This window comes from Felis catus, chromosome X, assembly GCF_018350175.1.
Source record: "Felis catus isolate Fca126 chromosome X, F.catus_Fca126_mat1.0, whole genome shotgun sequence".
In the NCBI taxonomy this organism is placed as follows: Eukaryota; Metazoa; Chordata; class Mammalia; order Carnivora; family Felidae; genus Felis; species Felis catus.
Genome location: NC_058386.1, coordinates 80929273 through 80950706, shown reverse-complemented (window position 1 = coordinate 80950706; position 21434 = coordinate 80929273). Strand labels below are relative to the sequence as shown.

At 36.8% G+C, this 21434-nt stretch overlaps 2 protein-coding genes across 3 annotated transcripts in view; both read right to left on the bottom strand.

Moving 5' to 3' along the window:
• Positions 1-16532, bottom strand: part of DRP2 (dystrophin related protein 2) — a 100192-nt gene extending 83660 nt beyond the window's left edge. The window contains exon 1 of the mRNA XM_019824066.3: positions 16428-16532. The gene's annotated coding sequence lies outside the window, so the exon portion shown is untranslated. The remainder of the gene's footprint in view (positions 1-16427) is intronic.
• Positions 629-21434, bottom strand: part of CENPI (centromere protein I) — a 79466-nt gene continuing 58660 nt past the window's right edge. For both annotated transcript variants that reach the window (XM_045050563.1, XM_019824070.2), the window contains exons 16-21: positions 19655-19790; positions 18672-18796; positions 16778-16826; positions 16428-16646; positions 2373-2414; positions 629-1670 (exon numbers count right to left, since the gene is read on the bottom strand). In XM_045050563.1, the coding sequence (XP_044906498.1) occupies positions 1536-1670; positions 2373-2414; positions 16428-16646; positions 16778-16826; positions 18672-18796; positions 19655-19790 (706 nt within the window). In that variant the 3' untranslated portion in view covers positions 629-1535. The remainder of the gene's footprint in view (positions 1671-2372; positions 2415-16427; positions 16647-16777; positions 16827-18671; positions 18797-19654; positions 19791-21434) is intronic.

The following is a 21434-nucleotide window of genomic DNA, read 5'->3' as shown; positions in this document are numbered from 1 at the left end:
CTCTTCAGTCTAACTAACCTTCAAACAACAGCTCCCATACAGGTAAGCCAAAGTATATCACTCTGCTCTCAATCCTTCTAATGACTTCTTATTGTATACCACATTATTAGGGCCTTTATGAACTACTCGATGGTTTCTTTCCTATGTCAATCCTTACTATTCTTCTCCTTTAATTACTATGTTGTAACCTGACTGGTCTCTCTGCTAGCTCTCAAAAGTATGCCAACTAAGTTAACATTTTTAAGCCCTTCACAACTTGCCTTTGACTCTGCCCAGAATGCTCTTCCCCCAAATATTCACATGGCCCATATACTTATTTCATTAGGGCTTCAGCATAAGTCACCTCCTCCAATAGGCCTTAGTCCCTAACCACCTTATCTAAAGTAGCAACCCTCTAAATATTCTCTCCCTATTCCTTGTTTCTTCTTTATAGCACCTCATGTTATATTTCTGCTTACATTTTTATTGTCTGCCTTCTCCAAAAGGACGTAGTAAATTTCACAAAAGCAGTACTTTGTATTGGTCACAGCTATACAACCAGCACACAAAAGAATATCTGCCACATAGTAAACTAGATAAATATGTACTGAACCCCAAAAATGAATGAATGGGATTCGAGTCAGAGCACTACCCAATAATATAGTTTTATTTTGCTTTAGAGGAAAAACAAAAGCCACAAGAATGTGCCCTTAAAACCAAAAGTAAACTCAGCTTAATTTCTCTCAAATGACATGAATTTTATTAAAAGGAGAAGAGTTACTCAGTAGCAGTGAATTTTAATTTTCAGCAAAATATTCTAGCTATGATAAAAATTTTTAAAAGCTTCAGAATGATCCCCCCAAATAAAGTCTCGGTTTATTTAAATGAGCCTGAACATGTAAAAATGGGACATGTAACATATACATATATACACATACACAAAATAGTACAGTTTTATGAAATCAAAGTGGAATAAATGGGAACATTTTAGATTATCCCACAATCCTCTCCCCTTCCTTCTCTCATCAAATTGCTACCAGTGAAGGCCCAGGAAGCTACCAATTAGCTAGAGCTGGCTTTAAGCATTAGAAATGTATCCTGTTAACTTGATGCTGACATTGTTGTTCACAATAAGGAAAATGGCAATATCCCCAGAGGTTTCAGAAGCGGCAGGGCATTTTGCACGAGTATGTCTGTGGCTTAACTGCCACCATATGTTATCTGCTCTCTTCCACTGATGCAACTTAGAGTCCACAAGAATGCGAAAAATTCCACCACCTAATAGATGAATGTCTTTATTTATAATCTGGTGGAAGGCTGAGCCTGATGATGAAGTCAGTTTTCACTAGTGGGCTAAAGAATCTAGATCTTGAAAAATAAATTTAGCCACACTGAGGCTCTCCTGAGCCATGCACAGAAGGCCAGTCCAAGTGCTCCGAGGATGGCAGTCTGTTGGTGAACAGATTATGGCAACTCAAGTTGAGCCACTTGGCCTCTCTAGCAACAAGGAAAAGAATTTAGTCCGGTATGGTCAGTTTGTTTCAGTCAAAACTCATTTAATGTTGATGATGTGGTTTATGCTCTCTGGTCAGGGGGGTAGAAGAACGATGAATACTACTCCTTATGAAAAGTTTCAAGCCTTGTAACCCCTCTGAAAATAAATAGTCCAAATACCAGTTCCATTTCTTTCCCTGCAGGCACAAAAAGGGGAAAATTACTTATCAAATATTTACTAGGCTTATTCTCTACCTCCTGATCTTTGCCTAGGAAAAGTTCCCAATGTCCTGAATGCACATACCAAGAGTTAGCTCAGAGGAGCCAGGTTTATAACTGGAACTCAGGCACTAAGTAATATTCAAACCAGAAAGTACCCATAATTTAAGGGCTAAACATTCCTTTTATTATACTGGCAAAAAAATTTTTAGCTGTTCAACTGAACAAGTACTATGAAATGGAAATGGGTCATCATTCGCACATTCTAGAAATTTAACATTTAAAATAGCTAACATGGGAGCAGACATTATGTTACTGCCTACATTAAATATGTACACAACAGAGTTTCTGTAACAATGAGACAGCTATGTTAGGTTATGTTGAATCAACCTCATTACAGTCACACTTTGAATACATGCAACTGTATTATAAAGTGAGAAAATGCACAGATACAACAGCAAGAGTCAAACTATGAATAGCTGTATCTTAGAGAAGACTGTATAGGGTATGTGACAATAAATGCACATCAAAGTCACTGGAATGAATTCAGAAGGCAAACACTTCACTTTGACTTTGCGGAGGCAGCTGGATTAAGGTTGGGAGAAAAGTGAAGGTATAAATTTTTTGATGAAATGAAACTGTAGTAAATCCCTGAACATGATGAATATAAATTTATTTACCCGAACAGAGCTCATGTTTACTGTCCTTTCTTCTGGCCATTCCTTAAAAAACAAAAGAAAAAAAGAAGTGGGGAGATATGAGGATGGAAATATTTGGTTAGTAAAAATTACTAGAAAATTAAGATAGCTCTTCATTGTCTGATTCATTTACTACATTTTATTCCTGCTATCGCTTTTGGATTCCTTTTGAATAAACACTCACAATAGCCTTCGATATTGCTCCCTAGAGCACACACAGAAGGAAAATAAGATCACAGTGAAGAAAGTATACATCATTTTGCTAATTTATGGCCTCAAATATGTACTCAGTCACTGGGGTGAAGATGAAAGATGTTAGAGAAGGCTTCTTCTGAGGTACAGGACACCCGAACAGAGTCCTGAAGGATGAGAAGGAAGTCTGGTGAGGCAGTCTCTGTACACAGTAGATTCTATAAAAACTGTGATTCTTTATGAAAACTCAGATCTAGGTGATCTCATTTATTTCCTATCTTTAACTATCACCCACTATACTTCAATGAAAAGTCATTAATTCTAAAACAAACATTTTTATATATTACTAAGAAAAAACTATGCCTATTAAACTATATATAACACAACGTCTTCTAACACTTAAAATTAAAAAAAAATTTATTTTATAATGATTGAGTTTTAGATGTAGGCAGATTTTGATCATATATCCTTTTTATAAACATGAAATGATAAATATAAACAAAAGTAAGTAGGGAAAGTATTCAGAGTCCTACTCTTCTGAATTACTTTTCTACTCAAGAGCTGTAGATAACTATGTTTTTTTCCCCACACAATATCATCTTCTGTGCCAGAGTGTTGGCAATGGAACATTTCTTATAAGAACTAAAAGATACTGGTACTGGGATCCCAATTACATAAACCTAACCTACTTTTGGCACCTGCTTCTAAGAAAGTCCATAACATGTATGGTTTACTTCTTCCCTCCCCTCTTCCTCCAGGACATTTGGTTTTGGGGGCTTAAAAGAGTGTTCCAATATTTCCTGAAAGTTTTTTCCCCAAGCTTCTGACAACCATCCCACAAGGTCTGATTTTGGCAACCCCCCGGGGCACACTCAAAAACAGTAAATGATGGGGCACCTGGGTGGCTCAGTAGGTTGAGTATCTGACTTCGGCTCAGGTCATGAACTCGCGGTTTGTGGGTTCGAGTCCCATGTCAGACTGTGCTGACAGCTCAGAGCCTGGAGCTTACTTCGATTCTGTCTCCCTCTCTCTCTCTCTGCTCCTCCACCCTCGCACTGTCTCTCTCTCTCTCAAAAATAAATAAACATTTAAAAAAATATAAAAAAAAAAACAGCAAATGACAACTATATCTTGATTGCTGCCTGGCTGACACTGATCACAAGACTCATCCTGATCTCTAAGAAGTTCAAAAGTGAAAAAAATGTGTTTTTACCGATTAAATATACTCTAAACTCCATGCTGATGAATTCCATATTTATATCTCTAGTTCCAACTTCTCTCTTGTGCTGCAAGTCCAGCTACAAACTGCCTACTTACACTTCTCTTAGATATCTAACAGGTATCTCAAACCTAAGTAGGTCAAAACAGAACTTGAGTCTCAACTTGCCCTCCCCCAAAACCAAAATAACTTCTCCTATTCTTTCATCAGTATTCCTGTTATTAATAAGTGGAACCAACATCAACCCAGTTGCTCAAGTAAAAAAACTCAAAAGTCCTTTTCTTTTCCTCATTCCCACTTCCAATAAAATCATCAAGTCCTGCCTGTTCTACCTCTGCAATATATCTCAAACCAGTCCACTTCTATCCATCTCCACTACCACCACATATATACAAATCTCTATTGCTATCTCCTGTATAGACTCCACCAACAGCCTCCTAATTGGTGCCCCTGCAGCCACTTGGGCCTCCTCTTATAACTCTGTCCTCCACCAAAAAGCCAAAGTGATGTCTATTAAACATAAACTCAGACCATACTACAACCCTGCTTTAAAATTTTTTAATTGTTTCCCATGACACTCCTAACAGACTCATAAGAGAGATAGCCCCTGAATCTCTGCCACCTTATTTCATTCCATTTTCCCTCTTATTTAAGCTCTAAGCCAAACTGGCCTTCCTTTTTCCCTTGAACCTCTTGAGCCATTGTGCCATTCCCACTGCATAGAATGCTCTTCTTCCAGCTATTCTTAGGCTGGCTTATTCTCATCTTTTAGAAGAAATCTCAGACCAAATACCACCTTCTCAAAAAGCCTTCCTTAAACACCCATTCCTCACAACTCCCCAGTCACTTTCTCTCACCCCACCCTGTTTATGTTCTTCATAGCATTTCTCAAAATTTATAATTATCATGTTTATTTACTCATTACTTGTTTATTGTTTGTTCTCATTAGAATATAAACTCCATTTGGGCAGAGATATTGGTATTTGTCTCCATAGGCACTATACTCCCAGTGTGAGAAGCACAGTAAACACAAAATAAATATTTGTTGAATGAATAAAGAAACAACGATTGATTCAAAGGTAATTATGATAATAAAATGTAGAGCTTCAGAACTGCCTGAAATGAAGGCTCTACAAATGTTGAAAATATTTTGACTCATTAAGTGAACAGAGCTCTTTGACACTGAGAACTGATTGGTCAAATTATATTTACTAAATTATCTCTAAAAAGCTGACTAATTTGAAACATTAACAATGTTAAAATTCAGTAAAATCAAAATGTCAGAATCAAATCATACTACCATGGTATCAGAGGTTATTTTTACCATCTCAAAGGTAAGATACTTAGATAATGAACAGTTAGTTGGTGACAAGGGCTCAAAAAGGCGCTCTTTTTAAAACAAAAATTGACATTAGAGCCTAGTACTTTCAGAACCATATAGAAACATCATCAGTTTAAAAACTGGCAGTTTCAGGGGCGCCTGGGTGGCTCAGTCGGTTGAGCGTCCGACTTCAGCTCAGGTCATGATCTCGCAGTCTGTGAGTTCCAGCCCCGCGTCAGGCTCTGTGCTGACAGCTCAGAGCCTGGAGCCTGCTTCAGATTCTGTGTCTTCCTCTCTCTCTGCCCCTCCCCCACTCATGCTCTGTCTCTCTTTGTCTCAGAAATAAATAAACATTAAAAAAAATTTTTTTAAAAACTGGCAGTTTCACATTTTGCCAAATGTGCTCTATGCCACTAGAATTTAAATCTTCTAGTCAGAACCAACCTTCCTTAATAAACATTTTAAAAACTGTTTTCTGCTTTAAAAGAATGTATCAATTCCTGATCTTTCAAAATGAGTTTGCTCACCTATGTTCTAGTTGATAATATTTACTACTTTAGAGACTGAATTTTATAACACACACGGTCTAGAAGAAAAAATTATTTGACTTATGAAAATCATTTCTACTTTATCTATGGTTTATTACATGCTTTGCCAAATAAGAACTGGGTGCAACATTATTGACTGGGTATGGAGAAACCAACAACCATTCATGGTTAGCAGTAATGTAAATCTGTATGAATTCTACTGAAAGGAATTTAACAACACCCAACAAAATTAAAAAGACATAACCTTTGAGAACAATTCCACTTGAGAGCAATTTTATCCAGACACACTTGTATATGTATGAAATGATGTATATGGTTTAAGAATATTCATTAGAGGGACACCTGGGTGGCTTAGTCAGTTAAGCATCTGACTCTTGGTTTCAGCTCAGGTCATGATCTCACAGTTCGTGGGTTCAAGCCCCGCATAAGGCCCTGTGTTGACAGTGTGGAGCCTGCTTGGGATTCTCTCTCTCTCCCTCTCTCTCTGCCCCTCCCACAGTCAATCTTTGTCTCTCTCAAAAATAAATTTTAAAAATTAAAAAAAGAATATTCATTAGAGTATAATTTCAAAACAGAACTAGAAACAACTTAAATGCTCAACTTACAACTTACATGCTTAACTTTAATATAGATTCATATGATGGAATACTATGGAGACAACAAAAAGAATGAGGCAGCCCTTTGCATACAAAAATGAAACAAAGCCAAGATATTGAGTCAAAAATTCAAGAGGCAGTAGATATCGTATATAATGTTGTAAAAGATCATTTACACAGAAATATACAATATATCTCTAGAAGGATATTCAAGAAATTGAATGTGGGTGCTTTATGATAAAAAGTGTCCATATGGAGTTTCACTCCCAGGAGAAGATCATGAGTTCTATGGACACACTCCCCAGAAAATGAGAAAATTTGGCAAAGACCATTTTTAAAAACCCAGCACTTACAGTATCTGGAAATTGTCCTAAGGATATATTAATGTACAAATATAACAATATTTATTCAAGAAAATCTACTAAAATTCTGTAAGAACAGCAAGTGTCTGGGGCATGTGACCTGATCTTTCCTATGTGAGTGTGGCTGAAAGGTCAGGGCTGTAAATACCTACATTAAGAATGAAGGAGGGGCACCTGGGTGGCTCAGTCAATTAAGTGTCTGACTTCAGCTTAGGCCATGATCTCTCGCAGTTTGTGGGATCCAGCCCCACACTGGGCTCTGCACTGGCTGTGTGGAACCTGCTTGGGATTCTCTCCCTCTCTCTCTCTCTGCTCCTCCTCCACTTGCACTCTCTCTCTCTCAAAATAAATAAACTTAAAAAAAGAATGAAGGAAGATTTCAATTCAATAATCTAAACTACTGCCTTAAAAAACTAGAAACAGGAAGGCAAACTAAACTCAAAGCAAAAACAAATTACAGATGACCCTTGAATACAGGGGGTTAGGAGTGCCAACCCTGGCACAGTCAAAAACTCTGTGTATAACTTTGACTCCCCAAAAACTTAACTACTAATAGTATACTGTTGACCTGAAGTCTTACCAATAACATGTCAATTAACACATATTTTATACACATTATATATTGTATTCTTACAATAGAGTAAGCTAGAGAAAAAATGTTATTAAGAAAACCATCAGGAAAATACATTTACAGTACTGTACTGTTATTGAAAAAAAAAGGGGGTGCCTGGGTGGCTCAGCTGAACCAAACTCTTGGTTTCAGCTCAGGTCATGATCTCACAGTCGTGGGTTGGAGTGGGCTCTGTGTTCACAGAGCAGAACCTGCTTTGGATCTTCTGTCTCCCTCTCTCTGCCTCTCCCCCACTCAGGTTCTCTCTCTCAAGAATAAATAAATGTTAAATTTTTTTAATTAAAAAAAGAAAAAAAGAGAAAGAAAAAAATTCTGCATTTAAGTGGACCCATAGGAGTCTCAGACTTCCTAATTCCAAAACTTACTCCAAAGTTACAGTAATTAAAACAGTATGGTACTGGCATGAAGACAGACCTATATACCAGTGGAACAGAACAGAGAGCTGAGAAATAAACCCTCATGTAGAATATGGTCAAATTATCTTTGAAAAAGGTTTCAAAATCATTTAAAGGGGAAAGAACAGTCTCTCCAACAAATAGTGCTGGGAAAACCAGATATACACAAGCAGAAGAATAGAGGTGACCACTTACTCTATACCATATACAATAATTAATTCAAAATGAATTATAAACCTACACATAAGACTTAAAACTATAAAATCCCTAGAAGAAGACATAGGAGGAAAGCTTTATGACAATGGATTATGCAATGATGTCTTGGATATGACACTGAAAGTACAGGCAACAAAAGCAAAAACAGAAAAAAAGGCAAATGGGGCTACCTTAAACTTGAAAACTTCTATATATTAACAGGCACAATTAAAAGAATGAAAAGGCAACCTATAGAATGGGGAGATATTTTGTAAATCATTTATCTGATAAGGGGTAAATATCCAGATTTTTAATTTTTATTACCTTTTTTAAAAGTTTATTTATTTTGAGAAAGACAGCATGTGATATGAGTGGGGGCAGGGGCAGAGAGAGAGAGAGAGTGAGAATCCCAAGCAAGCTCCATGCTGTCAGTGCAGAGCCTGACACAGAGCTCAATATCACAGGCCATGAGATCATGACCTGAGCTGAGATCAAGAGCCAGATGTTTAACCAATTGAGCCACTCAGGCACCCCCAGACTTTTTATATAAAGAACTCATACAACTCAACAACAAAAAAATAAATAACTTGATTTGAAAAAATGGGCAAGGGACTTGAATAGACATTCCTCCAAAGAAGATATACAGATGACCAATGAACACAGGATAAGATGCTCTAGATACTAATCATTAGGGAAATGAGAATCAAAACCACAATGAGGTACCACTTCACATTCATAGGATGGCTATTAAAGAAAAAAGGGAAAATAAGAAGTGTTGGTGAGGACATGGAGAAATTGGAACCCATGTGCCCTGCTGGTATGAATATAAAATTAATATGGAAACACCTACGGAAAACACAGCGTTTCTTCAAAAAAATATAAATAGAATTACCATATGATCCAGCAATTCCACTTCTGGCTATATACCCAAAAGAACTGAAAGCAAGGACTTGAACATACAATTTTATAGCCATGTTCATAGCAGCATTATTTTCAAGAGCCAAAAGTGGAAAGTAATCCAAATATCCATCAAAGAGCAAACAGACATGGGTGGATCTAGAGCATATTATGCTAAATTAAATAAGTCAGACTGAGAAAAACAAATACCATATTTCACTCATATTGAATCTAAAAAACTAAACAAATGAACAAACAAACAAACAAAAAGCAGAATTAGACCTATAAATACAGAGAACTGATGGCTGCCAGAAGGAAGGGGGAGTATGAGGGATAAGCAAAATGAGTGGTGGGGAGTGGGATATACAGGCTTCCAGTTATCAAATGAATTAAGTCATGGAAATAAAAGGTACAGCATTATATGGTGACACATGGTAGCAACACTTGTGATGAGCATAGCATAATGTATAGAAAGACTGAATCACTATGTTGTACAACTGAAACTAATGTAACATTTTGTAAACTGTAACCTGCTTCAGATTCTGTCTCTCTCTCTCTCTCTCTGCACCTCTCATGCTCATGCCCTGTCTCTCAATAATAAATAAATGTTAAAAAAATTTTAAAGGAAAGGAAGTCTTTTCAACAAATGGTGTTAGGAAAACTGAAGCGCCACATGCCTAAAAATAGAGTTAGATACCTATATCACATCCTATGCAAAAATTAACACAATTTTTTAATCTCAAAAAAAAATCACAATTTTTAATCTAAAAAATCTAAATATAAGAGCTAAAATTATAAAACTCATACACAAAACATGGGAATAAATTCATGATCTTGGGTTAGGCAGTGATTTTTGAGCTATGACATCAAAAGCACAAACAATACACTAACAACCAATTATCCAAAAAGGAAATTAAGAAAATCCTATTTATAATAGTTTTCAAAAGAATGAAATATTTAGGAATAAACTTAACCAAAGGATATGAAAGACTTATACACTGAGAAACTATAAAACACCAATATAAGAAATGAAAATATATGTAAAAATGTTTGAAAGACATCCTGTGTTCACGGATTCTGAGAATATTGGTAAAATATACATACTAGCCAAAGTAACATACAGATTCAAAGATTCAGGGGCGCCTGGGTGGCGCAGTCGGTTGAGCGTCTGACTTCAGCCAGGTCACGATCTCGCGGTCCGTGAGTTCGAGCCCCGCGTCCGGCTCTGGGCTGATGGCTCAGAGCCTGGAGCCTGTTTCCGATTCTGTGTCTCCCTCTCTCTCTGCCCCTCCCCCATTCATGCTCTGTCTCTCTCTGTCCCAAAAATAAATAAACGTTGAAAAAAAAATTAAAAAAAAAAAAAAAGATTCAATGCAATCCCTACCAAAATCCTAATGGCATTCTTTACAGAAAGAAAAAAAAAAAAAACTATGAAATTCATAGAGAACTATAAAAGACCCTGAATAGTCAAAAGAATTTTCAGCAAGAATAACAAAGCTAGAGAAATCATACTTCCTGATTTCAAAATATATAGCAAAGCTTCAGTAATCAAAACAATATGGTACTTGTATAAAAACAGACACAAACAAATGGAACAGAACAGAGCTCAGAAATTACAAGGGTGCCAAGAATACACACTTGGGAAAGGAGAGTCTCTCCAATAAATGGTGCTGGGAAAACTGGGTATCCATATGCAAAAGAATGAAATTGGACCCCTACCTTACACCACTTACAAAAACAAACTCAAAATGGATGAAAGACCTAAATGTAAGACAGGACGACATCAAAATCCTAGAGGAAAAAACTGGCAAAAACCTCTTTGACCTTGGCTGCAGCAACTTCTTACTCAACACGTCTCCGGCAGTGAGGAAAACCAAAGCAAAAACAAACTACTGGGACTTCATCAAAATAAAAACCTTCTGCACAGCGAAGGAAACAATCAGCAAAACTAAACGGCAAGTGACAGAATGGGAGAAGATATTTACAAATGACCTATCAGATAAAGGGTTAGTATCCAAAATTTATAAAGAATTTACTCAACTCAACACCCAAAAAACAAATAAGCCAGTGAAGAAATGGGCAAAAAACATGAATAGACACTTCTCCAAAGACATCCAGATGACCAACCGACACATGAAAAAATGCTCAACATCACTCATCATCAGGGAAATACAAATCAAAACCACAATGAGATACCACCTCACACCTGTCAGAATGGCTAACATTAACAACTCAGGCAACAACAGATGTTGGCGAGGATGTAGAGAAAGAGGATCTTTTGCACTGCTGGTGGGAATGCAAACTGGTGCGGCCACTCTGGAAAACAGTATAGAAATTCCTCAAAAAATTGAAAATAGAACTAGCCTACAACCCAGCAATTGCACCACTAGGTATTTATCCAAGGGATACGTAAGCTGTTTCAAAGGGGCACATGCACCCCAATGTTTATAGCAGCACTATCAACAATAGCCAAAGTATGGAAAGAGCCCAAATGTCCATCAATGGATGAATGGATAAAGAAGATGTGGTATATATACAGATAAAGAAGATGTGGTATATATATACAATGGAGTATTACCTGGCAATCAAAAAGAATGAAATCTCGCCATTTGCACCTACATGGATGGAACTAGAGGGTATTATGCTAAGCAAAATTAGCCAGTCACAGAAAGACAAATATCATATGACTTCACTCATATGAGGACTTTAAGATACAAAACAGATGAGCATAAGGGAAGGGAAGCAAAAATAATATAAAAACAGGGAGGGGGACAAAACACGAGACTCTTAAATATAGAGAACAGAGGGTTGCTGGAGGGGTTGTGCGGGAGGGATTGGCTAAATGGGAAAGGGAGGGGCTTAAGGAATCTACTCCTGAAATCATTGCGGCACCATGTGTTAACTAACTTGGGTATAAATTTAAAAAAACAAATAAATTATAGAAAGAAAAATTAAAAATTAAAAAATCTATAAAAATTTTTTAATTAAAAAAAGGAAGAAATCCTGCCATTTATGACAACATGGATAAACCTGAAGGAAATTATGCTAGGTGAAATAAGCTAAACACAGAAGGACAAATATTACATGGTACCACTTATATGGTGAATCTAAAATAATCAAACTTGGGACACCCGGGGGGCTCAGTTGGTTGAGCATCCAACTTTGGATCAGGTCATGATCTCTCTGCTGCCAGTGTGGAGCCCGCTTCAGATGCTCGGTTTCCCTTTCTCTCTCTGCACCTCCCCCACTCGTGCTAACTCTCTCTCAAAAATAAACATATAAATAAATAAACAAACATACTCCTAGAAATTGAGAGCAGAATGGTGGTTGCCAGGTGCTGGGGAGACAAGGACATACAAAGTCATTTTTCAAAAGCACAAATGATAAAGGAAAAAAATTCATAAATTAAAAGTTCAACAAAATTAAAAACTTTTGTCCTTCAAAAGATAGCAACAATGAAAAGACAACTCACAGAATAGAAAACTTTTATAAATCATTTCTCTGATAAGTAATCTAGAATATAGAAATGATTCTCAATGAGTCAATAACAATAAAACAAATACATTAAAAATAAAGTAATTTATTTTTTATTTTTCTAAATGTTCATTTATCTTTGAGAGAGAGAGACAGAGCACAAGTGGGGGAGGGGCAGAGAAAGAGGGAAACCCAGAATCTGAAGCACGCTCCAGGCTCTGAGCTGTCAGCACAGTGACCTTTGCAGGGCTTGAACCCACAGACCGGGAGATCATGACCTAAGCCGAAGTCACACGTTTAACTGAGCCACCCAGGCACCCCCAGAATAAACTAATTTAAAGTAAAAGTAAACCAAAAAATGGTCTGACTCTTGATTTTGGCTTAGGTCATGATCTCATGGTTCTTGAGTTCGAGCCCTGCATCTCGCTCTCTGCTGTCAGCACAGATCCCGCTGCACATCATCTGTCCCCCTCTCTCTCTGCCCTTCACTTGCTCATTCTCTCTTTCTCTCAAAATAAATAAACTTTAAAAAATGGGCAAAATGGGCAAATTTTCCAAAGAAAATATATAATGGGCAATGGGCAATAAGCACATAAAAAGGTGCTGAACATAAAGAGCTATCAGGGAAATAAAAACTGAAACCACAATATGGTACTGTATCACACCCTCTAGGATGGCTAGAATAAAAAAAAGAATAACAAGTCTTGGGGAAGATATGGGGAAAACAGAACCCTCACACACTGTTGGTACAAATGCAAAACGGTACAGCTACTTTCAAAAACAGTCTGGAAGTTCCTCCAATAATTAAACATGGATTATACCATATAATCCAGCGTTCCCACCTCTAATTATATCCCCAAGAGAAATGAAAACATGTTCACACAAAACCTTGTATACAAATCCTTATAGAAACATCATTCACAATAGCTAAAAAGTGGAAATAACCCAAAAGTCCATCAACTAATGGATAAGCAAAATGAAATATATCTGCCCCAAAAATATATTATCTGGCAATAAAAACAAATGAAATACTGATACATGCTATGCCATAGATAAACCTTGAAAACATTATGCTAAGTAAAAGAAACCAGTCACAAAATAACATATATTTTATGAGTTTATTTTTATGAAATTCCAGAATAAGTGAATCTACATAGATATAAAAATAGATTAGTATTTGCCTAGGATGGGGGCAGGGAATGGGGAGACAGAAGTGACAGCTAAGGGGTGTAGATTTTCTTTCCAGGATAATAAAAATATTATAAAATATATTGTCATGAAGGCAAAGCTCTGTGAATAATCTAAAAGCCATTGAACTGCATACTTTAAATGTGTGGATTATACTGTATTTGAATTATATCTTAATAAAGCTGTTTTAAAAAGACTAATTTTTTTAAAGTGCCCTATCTTTTAGAGGTATATAATGAAGTATTTACAGCAAAATTGTATAACATTTGGTATTTGCTTCAAAGTAACTGGGTGGGGTGAGAGGGTTAAAACCGGTTGGGAGTAGAGACTGAACTGGGTGATGGGTATGTGGGGATTTATTTTACTATTCTCTCTACTTGTGTATGTTTGAAATATACAACATGAAAAAAGTTTTGTAAAAAAAAGTAACAAAGACCTAATATTATGGTAAGGAATGCCAAAATCTATGGAAAGGTAAGCCAGTATCTAGAACGTGAGAAGCCAGATGGGTAAACCTCATTCTCAAAGTCGCTCTTGGCTTTTCTTCCACAGCTTCAAAGGGCAAAGGTAACAAAAGTCAAAGCACAGGTTCTGCCAAAGTAGGAAGTCTTATAACCCAACCCCCAATTTAAACTAGAGACCCAAAAGGCTATACCTTCAAGGTAAGAGTTTATCAGAAGTAAATTCGCCTTCTCAAAGGCTGGTCTATCCACCTATGATCAACGGAACCTTAGGCATAGTACTTGGATTAGGGTAGTCCCAGACAAAGAGCACTCCTAGGTATCTATGGAAGTAAATGAAAGTTCTCTCTACAGGAAGATCTCACTCTAATCTGATTCCTTCTACAGATAATATTCCAGGTATCCAGCACATGGCCAAAGATAACCAGACACACAAAGAAATTAAGCAATATGAGGAAGAAGCAGCAGAAAAAGGAGGCAAGCAGTACACACAAACACTTCTGATACTGGAATTATCAGACAGATTATAAAACAATGTTTACTAAGTTAAAGAAAGGAAACACTGGATGGTTAAAACAAGAAGCAATAAAAATGGCTACCTAAAGACAAAGAAGAGAGAAGAAGAAGGAGACGAGGATGGAAGAGACATTTCTACAGTTTAGGTTTGGAACTAGGTAAATGTTTTACATATTCTATGTTAAAAGTAACCTCTAAAGCATGAAAAGAAACTGAAACAAATATACCTAAATGTATATAAAATACAGTACATGCTCTGTACAGTTTTAGTAGGATTTAGTCCAGAAGCAAAAAGAACTAAAATTATTTCAAATTTCATCCAGTAGTCTCATTATTAATAGTAATATAAATACTATGAATTTGAAACAAGTTTATATATATATATATATATATATATATATAAATCAGACAAATTATTATGAAGATGAGAAAAACAGAAAGAGAAGAACGAATATCAGAAAATCACTAAACTATACACCTCTGAAATCCCTCTATGTACTTAAAAATATAATTTTAATTCAAATACTGAAATCATTCAATATGTTTCTGAAGGCCTACATACTAATTTTTTTCACCATCTGGTCCTTGACTACACTTCAAAACCTCATATCCTATAATGCTACAGTCTAAACTAGTGGTTCTCAACCCTGGTTGTATATCACAACAATTATATTAAAAAAGCAGATTCTGGATGTCACCACATTGTTATTAGATCAGAATCTCAGGGTGGGAGCATCAAGGATGTATACTTTAGAAAAGCACCCTGGGTACTTCTTCTCAGTTAAGGGAGAATCCCTGCTCAAGCCCTACAATTCTACTTAAGTTCCCCAAACGTGGTAAGCTCTAAAAGAGGGGTCAGCAAACCACGGCCCAGGTCTCACATCCAACCCAATGCCTGTTTCTGTAAATAAATTTTCATTAGAACACAACTCAGCCCATTTGTTTACCTACTGTCTATTGCTACTTTCATGCTACAATGACAAGGCTGAGTAGTCTTGATTGAGACAACATGGCCTGCAAAGCCTAAAATATTTACAATCTGGGCCTCTAATGGAAAAAGTCTACTGACCCCTTATCTATCTTTGCATTTTTCTTCAAATACTTCTCCATCTTGGCAAGATCATGCTCATCACTCAAAGCTCTGACTGGCACCACTTCTGTAAAGCCTGAACTGGGTTAGTACCCCTGTATATTTTTTTCAATGTCCTCTGTACTTTCCCTGTATTACTCATCATTCTTTATTCTAAGATGTCTATTTAATGACCACCACCCTATCTAGACTGCAAACACTGAGGACAACACCCAGATGTGTCTTGTTTACCACATTGCCTGATTCATTACATGCATATATTAAGCATTTATTCAATAAATATCTCCCCCCTCCTGTACATTTCTTTTCCATCTTATTAGATTTCTCAGTGTTCCAATCTGTTAAGGGAATTCTGAATTTAAATTCTATCAGTGTATCTGTAATCCCATCATATTGTGTCATTTACACATTTGATATGCACACCATTTGAATTCAAGTCACTGATAGTGGTGAAAATGACAAGGCTGATAAAGTCCTAAGAAGACTGGACCCCCTCCCTGCCAGCACAGTGACAGCCATCAAATCAGCAGTCTTTAGTGTAGCCTACATTTTCCATCTTGTCTAGAAGGATTTTATGAGAGTTTCCACTTCTTCACAGCCATTTCTTACCTGGTACCATCTCTACCCAAGTAGAACTGAACTAACAATCACTCCCCCATCTTTCTCACAACGGTACCTTTTTCTCATTTCACCTCACTATATTGTAATAATGTTTACAAGTCTGTCTTTGCCACAAGCCCAAGCCTGGAGGATAATCCTCCTTGGGAGGATAGAAACTTACTTAAATTAACTTTGAACCTCCAGAACCTAGCACAATGTCCAAAAATCGAGCTGACACCAAAAAAGGAATGAATGAACACGTCTTACAATTCAGACACAATTTATTGCATTTCCTATTTCTGCCATTATAGCACTCCTATATAAAATCTAAAAATCCTTTAAACGTCCTTACCTGGAGCAGAAAGGAAACTGTATAACTCAATAGAGCTGGGTGATGAACTAAATTTAAACTGCTTTTATACTCTGCTACTCCAGCTTTTTCTATGACTTCATGGTCAATATACAATCCTTTCTGGAAAGGTTTGGATGTCCACAGGCAACCAACCATCACTGTCAAATAGTGATTAAATTCTTTATAGGTCTTGGTGCTGAAATTGAACTCTGATTTTGTCTGTTGAGAAAGAAAAGAAATATTCTCATTATAATCTTTTCTTCCTTTCCTTCTTATTCCCAATAGATCATATACATCCAAACTCAATTTTTCAACAATGGTGATTTAATACAGAGCTTTGTCATCTATACCTTTTGTACCAGCTCATTTTTCTTTGCAGCAGTCAAATTTTTACGATACCTAAAATGGAGAACAGAATGAAATTTTGAACATTGAATGCTTTTGAAATGTGTAAACATAAAGGTGTACATTAAAATTTTTTTAATGTTTATTTATTTTTGAGAGAGAGACAGAGCGTGAATGGGGAAGAAGCAGAGAGAGAGGGAGACACAGAATCCAAAGCAGGCTCCAGGCTCTGAGCTGTCAGCATGGAGCCTGACGTGGGGTTCAAACCCATGAACCATGAGGTCATGACTTGAGCCAAAGTCAGCCGCTTAACCAACTGATCCACCCAGGCACCCCAAAAGTGTCCATTTTAAATGTAAATATATGCAGATGTGACATACACAAATAACCAGCTGCCTAGTTAAGGTTTTTATTCTGTGCTACACTCCTCTTAAAGATAAAAGTTAATAGAGGCTCAAATATTGAGTTGTACATTTAAGAGATGCACTTAACTATATGTAAATTTTAGCTGCCTGAATAAAAAAGAAAAACCAATGAAGGAAATACTTTTAATGTTTCACTATAAAAAATTAATAGAGGCTCAAGAGCAGTCACTAATATAAAACATGTTCTCTTAATGTAGAAAAAAGGTACAGTAGAAAGGATAAACGGGAAACTTATAAATTTATTTTTTTCTTGCCTGGGAACAATTACTAATTAGTTTATAAACATTCTAACCTTGGTATAATCCTTAAAGTTATGCCAAAGGGGTCTACGACAATTGTGAACTAAAAGAGTAATTTCAGGGGCACCTGGGTGGCTCAGTCGGTTAAGCGTCCGACTATTGATTTCAGCTCAGGTCATGACCTCACAGTTCGTGGGATCAAGCCCCACATCAGGCTCTGCACTGAAGGGCCAGAGCCTGCTTGGGATTCTCTACCTCTCTCTCCACCCCTCCCTTGCTCACATGCGTGCTCTCTCTCAAAATAAATAAACATTTAAAAAATAAAAAGAGTAATTTCAGTCTGTAAGTGAAAGAATTAGAGGGGATCAGAAACTCCTCTTACAGTTTCATAAAATTGGCAATAGCTCCCCTCATCTACCAGAAAATGTTCACTTCTTTTAAAGTTTATTTATTTATTTTGAAAGAGATAGAAAGCAGGGTAGGGGCAGAGAGAGAGGGAAGAGAGAGAATCCCAAGCAGGCTCCACACTGTCAGCACAGAGCCTGATGTGGGGCTTCAACTCACAAACAGTGAGATCATGACCTTAGCCAAAATCAAGAGCTGGACGCTTAACCAACTGAGCCACCCAAGTGCCCTAAAAATGTTCTTTTTACCAGAGATACTACATAGAACTAAACTAGTTGTCAGCAACTAACTAATTTTTCTTTAGGACACAGCAATGAGAATGGACAATGCTGAGGGCACCAGTACCACTGCACAAAAGATTTGTTAACTAAGAATGTTTTTTTTTTAAATTTTTAAAATTTGAGTGTGGCTGACACACAATGTTACATTAGTTTCAAATGTACCACACAGTGATTTGACAAGTATACACATTATGCTATGTCTACCACTGTAGCTGTCACCATACAATGCTATTACAATATCACTGACTATATTATTCATGCTGTGCCTTTTATTACCATTAACTATGAATTTTTTAAAACCATATCCCCCATGGTGACATTTCAAAAACACAGTTAAAATAGTCCCATATCAGAAGGTCATTACCAAAAGAAAGACATGTTTCCTATTTCAATAGGTTCTGGCAGGAAATAAAAATAGTTTTATTGTCTTTAATATTTTATTGTATACAATATATTACAGGGTATAAATTATAATTTATTGTATAGTTGAAAAACAAAGATAGAAGTATGATGTGTTAATTTATATAAAACAGTAAAAATGTTTTGTACCTGTCCATGATATAACACAGCTGGTTCAGGATACTGGAATCTAGGCTGAGGAGAGCAGGATAGAAGATCCCCGGAGGAAACAATACCACTAGTGGAAGGTTATAATTTACATATATGTCACATACCTTTTGGGAAGAATGATAACATCAGTATACAAATTATTTCCCAGAACCCCTCAATCAAGTTCACCCAAAGATTTATCAATAGAGAATAAGCAATAATAGAACATCAGATTTGGGTCTGCCTGATTCATAAATTGAATAGGTAATCACAGCCTGCTTAAAAATGTACCTGACTAAACATCAAACTTGCCATAGAGGATTATTTCTACAATGTCATTACTAAAATATTCCATTTTTTCCTGGGGAGAGGGCTTTAAGTTGGGAAGAGAGGAGAAGGGAGTCCTTAAGGGAGTATTAATCCCATTAATAGTGATTTATCATATTAGTTAGCTATCAACATGGAAAATGAGCATGCTTCTAAAATATATAGCACAAGACAATTAGTGCAGGGAGGAAGCCAAGAAAACTGAGATTAGTAGGTACTTCCAGGATAATAGTTTTGTCCACATCAAATACTACAAAATATAAGACCATAATCATAGATGTTTTGAAAGGTAGAAGTGGATATATGAAGAAACAACAGGGTATTTTTTGGGTTTTGCCAGGAGTTTGGAATGTACAATGAATGAGTAAAAAGTGATGCTATAGACAGACTTCTGCCAAGGGTCAGCATTCTTCAGGGGAATGTCTATTAAAGCAGTACCTGAACTTTTCACCAAAACCATTTGTTTCTCCATTTTATGAAAATCAGTTATTCAGGTGAGAATCTAATCATGAACTTCAAAATAAGAAGCTTATTTTAACTGTGTTAAACATAGTCACAGTCCAACTTAATAGTTGTACATAAAATTTAAATAATAGACCAGTAAAGCAGACAGCCAACACAAAAAATCAAAATAGACAATATGGGATGTGTACTACCTTCTCATAGAAATCCAAAATAAAGTGCAGTAAGAAAGTATTGTTGCTTTCCAAGCGCATTGCAGTAGTGGACAGCCACCCTATGTAGTCAATCAGTTCAGACACAGTGTTCATGGATCCACCTAAAGTGGTATCCCTGCAATAAGAAACCATGACACTCAGACCCACATTAGCAAAAGTCTTCACAATTTCCAAGCTAAAGTTAAATAATATACAGCAAAAAGTTTTTTAAGGATTTCAGAAAATGATCTGTGCTCCAATGTATAATTGAGGTTTTTTTTAAACCACAGTGATTAACCATAAAACTACACAGTGCTCCAGGGAACCATTAAGATAAATTCACAGAACATGCCCAGCAACTACTCTACTAGTAAACATCAGAGAAAAAAGATTAAGCTCCAGACAGACTTTAGATGTCCAGGAACCACAGAATTCAGCAAATTAGTTTCTAAGTATACAAAGCAAGACTCAGTTTTACCTGAATTCCTGAGTTGAAATGCTATTAAAACTAATTTCACTTTAACTGGAATTCAATTCAATCCTAAAACTGAATTAGTATAATTTTTGGCATCTTTCTTCCAGTAATAACCAAATGTGGTTATATTATATCCTTCCCAAATCAATAAACTGTGTGTCTTTATTTTTTTTAAGATTTTATTTTTAAGTAATCTCTACACCGAACATGGGGCTTGAAGTCACAACTCCGAGACCAAGAGTTGCATGCTCTACTGACTTAGCCAGCCGGGTGCCCCAAACTGTGTCTCTTTAAATCACACTTAAACACTGACTCCTGATTTCACTTCTCTCTCTCTCTCTCTCTCTCTCTCTCTCTCCCCCACCCACCGCCCCTACCTCTCTCTCTCACACTTTTTTTTTAAATATTAACTTAAATTTTTTTTTTAATGTTTGGTTAGCTTTGAGAGAGAGAAAGAGAGATAAAGACACAGCCTGAGCAGGGAGGAGCAGAGAGAGAGAGGGAGACACAGAATCCAAAGCAGGCTCCAGGCTCTGAGCCATCAACACAGAGCCCAATGTGGGGCTCGAACCCAAAAACAATGACATCATGACCTGAGCTGAAGGCAAAAGCTTAACTGACTGTGGCACCCCCTCCCCCGGACCTTGTGCATGCATTCACTCTCTCTCTTCAAAAAAAAAAAAAAATCACAAAAATAAATCTCAAGAAAAAAGGGAATAACAAGTTCAATTCATCTATCCACTCACCCTGTTCTTCAATCCACTGTTGAGTGGACTAGGAAAAGACTTACAAATGTGATTTCATACCTTTACCCTCTGATCTAGGTGGCCAACAATGGTTATGCACAAGAAATAAAGAACGGCAGATAGTCTTAGAGCCTAAGAAATGATTATGACTCTACCACCATCCACTGATGGATCAGTGTCAGAGTGAACAGGGAAAGATCCGGAGACCATTCACAAAGGTGGGCATCCATATTGTCAACTGGCTATTTGCAAACTATATTTTAACTATGATTTTTGGCAGCACCTGGCAAATGTTTCTGAAATAATTTGAGCAATGATGATTGCTCACAACAGCACACTTTGAAGTGCTTCTCCACAGGACACAGAGGCACTTAAAAAAAAATTTTTTTAACGTTTATTTATTTTTGAGACAGAGAGAGACAGAGCATGAACAGGGGAGGGGCAGAGAAAGAGGGAGACACAGAATTGGAAGAAGGCTCCAGGTTCTGAGCCATCAGCCCAGAGCCGGACGCGGGGCTTGAACTCACGGACCGTGAGATAGTGACCTGAGCCGAAGTCG